Genomic DNA, 6,651 nt, shown 5'->3' on the forward strand with positions numbered 1-6,651 from the left:
AAAAAAAAAAAAAAAGTAAATCTGGGTAGCCTTAGAAACGATCCGGTTGCTTTTCTTCCCTGCCCTCTTCCAAGAGTTTGACAAGGATGCTTTTTATCTTAGAAGCAGAACTTAACACAGTTATAATAGGGACTTTACTTAAATGCAAACATAGTAACCTCATCATTTGCATTCTCATATTAATCTGAAATTAAAAAAGAACTATTCCAATCAAATGTTCTGTCTATAAATAATACCCCCCCCAAAAAATATAGGGTTTTTTTTTTTTTTTAATTGTTGAGGATTCACTGAGGGTACAAGAAACCAAGTTTCCCTGATTGTATTTGTTAGGTAAAGTCCCTCTTAAACTCATGTCTTGCCCCCAAAAGGTGTGGCACACACCAAGACCCCATCCAAAAGTACAGTTTTTATTTATACAATAAATAGACAGAACAAGTTAACATTCCCTGTTTATATGAATTCATTCTGGTATTGAGTAATATATTAGTTTGCTAGGACCACCCATGGAAAGTACCACAGACAGTCTTCTTAGGTACTGAAGGTTGGGTAGGTCTTGAGCAGTAATTTTAGGGGGAGTACATTTCAGCCCTTAATAGCTAATAACTATGCTTCATCATAGGGCATTTGGAAAACTTAATGGTTCCTTAAGTGGAATTTAAACTGGTAGTTTAATGTGGTTAATTAACTATAAACCTTTTCTTTCATAAATTTTACTTTGGTTTGGCTGTTAATTTATTGCCTACCATCTTACTGTTCTAGAATACTGTTTTTAAGCTACAGAAAACCCAATATTTAAATAACAAACTTGAAACATAATAAGAAAGCTAAGAGATCACACCTTAGAATGAGGTATCATGAAATATCTCCTTATAGAAAGTAAAGCATTTTTATTTAAGATATATTACTTATAGAAGTCGAAGCCTAAAATTCATTTCATTCTTAGAATATTACAAAAGCTCATGTTCCTTTATTCTGTACCCATTTTTATTGCTACAGGTGGACTTGTATGTCTGCCTTTTGTGTGGCAGTGGCAATGATGAGGACCGGCTTCTCTTGTGTGATGGCTGTGATGATAGTTACCATACTTTTTGCTTAATCCCACCTCTCCATGATGTTCCTAAGGGAGACTGGAGGTGTCCTAAGTGTTTGGCTCAGGTAAGACTTAATGATAGGACTGGCATTAGAAAGTTTCCTTTAGAGTATTTTTCTTTGCTTTTGAGTTTTGGATTTGGCAACAGACAATACAGAGGCCCATGAAAAAAACTGGGCTAGACCTGAAAAGGAAAGAGGTCTTAGAAGTGAATTCTTCTATATATAGAGGCAACTATGAGGCAGAAAATAATTTTCAGTAACTATCACTATTAATTTTTCAATTTTATTTTTTATTTTATTTATTTATTTTATCAGACAAAGTCTCACTATGTAGCCCTTGATAGAGTGCTGTGGTGTCATAGCTCACAGTAGTCTCAAACTCTTTGGGCTTAAGTGATTCTCTTGCCTCAGCCTCCCTAGTAGCTGGGACTATAGGCATCTACTTCAATGTCTGGATAGTTTTTTGTTGTCATTGTTGTTTAGCAGGCCCAGGTTGGGTTTGAACCCTCTAGCCCTGATGTATGTGGCCAGCACCCTAACCACTGAGCCACAGGAGTCGAGCCTAAGTTTTCAATTTTTTTTTTCTTTGAGACAGAGCCTCAAGCTGTCTCCCCTGGGTAGAGTGCCGTGGCATCACAGCTCCCAGCAACCTCCAATTCCTGGGCTCAAGTGAATCTCCTGCCTTAGCCTTCCAAGTAGCTGGGACCACAGGCATCTGCCACAATACCTGGCTATTTTTTGGTTGCAGCCGTCATTGTTGTGTGGTGGGCCCGGGCTGGATTCGAACCCACCACCTTAGGTGTATGTGGCTGGCACCTTAGCTGCTTGAGCCACAGGTGCTGAGCCACTAAGTTTTAATTTTAATTGAAATAAATATTACATGTTCTTTGCAAAAATTTTTCTTCCCTTTTTTTTTTTTTTGGAGACAGGGTCTCGCTCAGTCTCCCTGTGTTGAGTGATATGGCTTCATAGCTCACAGCAACCTCATTCTTGGGCTCAAATGATTCTGTCTCCCGAGTAGCTGGGACTGCAGGCGCCTGCCACAACACCTGTCTGTTTTTTAGAAGAAGATAGTGTCTTGCTGTTGCTCAGGCTAGTCTTTGAACTCCTGAGCTCAAGCAGTCTGCTTGCCACGGCATCCTGGAGTGTGCAAAAATTCTTAAAATGGGGCGGTGCCTATGACTCAGTGTGTAGGGTGCCGGCCCCATATACCGAGGGTGTTGGGTTCAAACCCAGCCCCAGCTGAACTGTAACAAAAAAACAGCCAGGTGTACAGGTGAGTGCTGTAGTCCCAGCTGCTCAGGAGGCTGAGGCAGGAGAATCACCAAAGCCCAGGAGCTAGAGGGTGCTGTAAGCTGTGATGCCACAGCACTGTACGAAGAGCAAGAAAGTGAGACTCTGTCTCTAAAAAAAAAAAAAAAAAAAAAAAAATTCTTAAAATCCTGAACAATTTAACAGAAATATGAGTCGGTTGAGGGAGCTCAAGCCTGTAATCCCAGCATTTTGGGAGGCTAAGGCAGAAGAATGACTTGAAGCCAGGAGTTTAAGATTAGCCTGGGCAACAGAGAGAGAGAGACACTACCTGTAAAAGAATTTTTTTAAAAAAACATTTGTGAGGTGCAGTGGCTCGTGGTATTTACTTGGGAGACTGAGGCCCGGAAGCTCAACCAAAAAAAGTGGAGGTAATCAACTATGGAGGTTCTACTGGATTTAAATTACTCCAACTGGTGGTTGTAAAAATATACATACCTGCTCGTCTGGGCACGCTGTCTAGAGGCAGAATGGTCCAGTATTTAACATACTGTGGTAGGCTTTCCTACCATACAGCCTCTGACTAGTCTGTCCTGAACTTGGTAATAGAATTATTTACCTATGTAACAAAAAGGTTGGGAAGGCACCAAAATCTGCATGTGGTATGTGCTAGATAGTCCTTGAGGTGTTCACGCTGAGTCCTAAAGTTCTTACTAGGTTGTCTGAAACAAAAAACAAACAAAAATGTCAGCAGGGCCTATGGTGGTACCATGTGTGATAAATGTGTTGGTGACAGGATCAAGCCTGCTTTCTTTATCAAGGAGCAAAAATTGTGAAAGTGTTGAAGGCATAAGCACAAGGCCAGAAAGCTAAATAAGAAGATGGGGGTTTTTTGAGTAATAAAAATTAAAAGACTTTGAAAAAATAGATATTTCCTTTGCTCATTAGCAAATAACATTTATTTCATTTGTTTAGTAGAATAACCCCATTTCTTAGGCAGACTAATTTTTCTAATATATACACGCATAGAAGTAAAATAAATAAATTAAAACCTTTTTCTTAGCCTGTTTGATGATTGACCAAATATGCTTGGCATTTTCAAATGTCACCTAGAACATAATTGTCTTTTTTATTTTCAGGAATGTAGTAAGCCACAAGAAGCATTTGGCTTTGAGCAAGCAGCCAGGGACTATACCCTCCGTACTTTTGGGGAAATGGCAGATGCATTCAAATCTGATTACTTCAACATGCCAGTTCATGTATGTACATGTATACTGCTTTCATTCAGGATTTTAATAACTTTTGGAGGACATATTTGAGTTGAGGTCTCATCTGGCAGTTGTTAATCATACAGGACAACCTTAAATTTGTTGAGTGGATTAAAGTTCTATAGTACTTTTAGATGCATTCTACTTTTTCCTTTAAGGATTTCTCTAAAGATACCTCTCCTGCATAAATTTTACAGTAACATTACCAATAAAGAAAATAACCAGCATTCCTTTCAGCCCAACAAATATAATTTTTTTTTTTTTTTGGCAGTTTTCTTTTTTGGCCCGGGTCGGGTTTGAACCCACCACGTCTGGCACATGGCGTCATGACCCCCGGCACCCTACTCATTTGAGCCACAGGCGCCACTCCCAAAGAATATAATTTAAAGAAAACTTCAATGATTAGTTCAGTGACTGGTGTGTGCTATGCATTAAGAATACATTTATAGGCCTGGTGCCTGTGGCTCAAGTGGCTAAGGCGCTAGCCATATTAACCTGACCTGGCGGGTTCGAATCCAACCCAGGCCCACCAAATAACAATGACGGCTGCAATCAAAAAATAGCTGGGTGTTATGGCAGGCACCTGTGGTCCGTGGACCAGCTACTTGGGAGGTGGGGGCAGGAGAATCCCTTGAGTCCAGGAGTTGGAGGTTGCTGTAAGCTGTGATGTCACAGCACTCTACACAGGGTAACAGCTTGAGGCTCTGTCTCAAAAAAAAATACATTTATGTTATATATCGTTATGTAATCATAACTTTTTAAGAAATTTCATAGTTAGGGTCTTTTTCCCTTTTTTCTATTCTCTGTAGGTCAAGAACAAGTCCATTTTTAATTCTCTTAGATACATAGAGCAAGTATCATTCAGCATTTAATATCCCATTAAATGAGTACAGCAAAATTAAATGATTTACTACAATAATTCTGAATATTTAGGCTGTAGTTTTTCTCCTAACAAAGTACTACAGCAAATATTTCATGCATGTGGAACTATTACGTTGGATAGTTTTCCTGGGACTACTGGTCAGGTAAGGGTGTATCTCTCATTGTACCCCAGTAGCTGTCTCAGTTTATGAGGTCCCAACAATATATGAGTGAACCTGTTTTTCCCCAGCTTCAAATGTTTGCTTATTTAATGGTCTTAAGTTTATACTAAATGTGAATTTTCAGTTCTTTGACTCCTCATGCGTTATAATATTTCCCTATATGTTTGCTTTATCAATCCTGCTGACTTGCCTATGACCTCTTCTGTTTGTGGCAGACTTTTTATTTTGATGAAATATTAGAAGGTGGGAATAGACATTCAGGTTTTCTGCCTCTGGACTTAACCAAATTTACAACATATCTTTGACACTTTTGGAGATTCTTTATTCTAGGGTGTACTGCTGCAAAGTAATTCCTCTCTTCCTTACACTGTCTTTTTCATCTTGGTTGCCTACCTACCTTACTCTGAGTCAGGTCTAGTGAAAAGAATGAGAGGGTGGACTCAAATAATGTATTTGAAAGCATCTCTAAAAGTATAAAGCATTGTTCAAACATAATAAACCATTATTTTTATTTATTTATTTTTTTTAAGAGACAGAGTCTTACTTTGTCGCCCTTGGTAGAGTGCCACGGCATCAACAGCTCACAGCACCCTCCAACTCTTGGGCTTAGGTGATTCTCTTGCTTTAGCCTCCTGAGGAGCTGGGACTGTAGGCGCCTGACACAATACCTGGCTATTTTTTTGTTGTTGAAGTTTGGCTGGGGCCAGGTTTGAACCCACTTCTCCCAGTATATGGGGCTGGCGCCCTACTCACTGAGCCGCAGGTGCCACCCCCTAATCAACCATTATTACTATACATTTGTGAATTATACTGTACTTTACATATTCAAGCATAATTAACTATTGTTACCATTGATAACACGTTTCTTGAAACAAAAAAATACCCCTGGATTCCAAAATATCATTGTTTTACTTTTCTTGCCTCCTTTTTATGATTGTGCCAGGTTGGTGATAGAAGCACATGAATTCTTAATTAGGATTCTTACAAAATTCCTCTCAGGAAATAGAAGTTTGTAGAATTGTCTGGGATTAATTACTGAACATTATGGACCCAATTTTTTCTTAGTCTGTGATTTCCCATCACTGAAATTATCTAGTCAGATTGGTCACAAGTTTGTGAGGAAACTCATTTTTTCTTTTCTTATTGTATTCCCAGATGGTTCCCACGGAACTGGTTGAGAAAGAATTTTGGAGACTAGTAAGCACTATTGAAGAGGATGTCACCGTAGAATACGGAGCTGATATTGCCTCAAAGGAATTTGGCAGTGGCTTTCCTGTCCGAGATGGAAAAATCAAGCTTTCACCTGAGGAAGAGGTAGGCTCAAACTGTGAGGCACTTTTACTTTGAGAAAGAGCTCTACGTATAAAACTTCAGTTAATTATATATTGATCTAAAGGGCATAATACTGGATTAATAGCAGCTTTACACCCCACCCCACCCCCAAAATAGAAGCCCTCATAAGTGGCTTGGAAATGGAGTTATTTCTTGAAATTCTGTTTGGGTGTCTTGAAGTAATTTATGATTACTTTGTGCAAATCTTCAAGTACCAGATTTTTTTAGAACTTTTTTTTTTATAGAGACAAGAATCTCACTCTGTGAGACTACAAGTGCCCGCCACAATGCCTGGCTAGAAGTATTTCTAGTTTTAGTAGAGATGGGGTCTTGGCTCCTGCTCAGACTGGTCTTCAATTTCTGAGCTCAGGCGATCTGCCCACCTCGACCTCCCAGAGTGCTAGGATTACAGGTGTGAGGCACCTCACGGGTTCTTAATTATCAGATTTTTAATGAATTCTTTTTTTCTCTTTTTTATGAGGACGGAGTCTTGTTCTGTCACCCAGGCTAGAGTGTCATGGCTCATCCTAGCTCACAGCAACCTCAAACTCCTGGGCTCAAGTGGTTCTCCTGCCTTACCTTCCTGAGTAGCTGAGGCTACAGGTGCCCACCACAACACTTGGCTAATTTTTCTTTTTTTATTTTCTTTTTTTTTTTTTTTTTTT

At 39.3% G+C, this 6,651-nt stretch overlaps 1 protein-coding gene across 1 annotated transcript in view; it reads left to right on the forward strand.

The window, feature by feature from the left end:
- Positions 1–6,651, forward strand: part of KDM5B (lysine demethylase 5B) — an 86,887-nt gene that overhangs the window by 44,131 nt on the left and 36,105 nt on the right. Inside the window, exons 8-10 of the mRNA XM_003792347.3 lie at positions 997–1,155; positions 3,483–3,602; positions 5,810–5,968. Coding sequence (XP_003792395.2) covers positions 997–1,155; positions 3,483–3,602; positions 5,810–5,968 — 438 coding nt within the window. The remainder of the gene's footprint in view (positions 1–996; positions 1,156–3,482; positions 3,603–5,809; positions 5,969–6,651) is intronic.

The sequence above is a fragment of the Otolemur garnettii genome, unplaced genomic scaffold (assembly GCF_000181295.1).
Source record: "Otolemur garnettii isolate 467f Iridium unplaced genomic scaffold, OtoGar3 scaffold00055, whole genome shotgun sequence".
Lineage (NCBI taxonomy): Eukaryota > Metazoa > Chordata > Mammalia > Primates > Galagidae > Otolemur > Otolemur garnettii.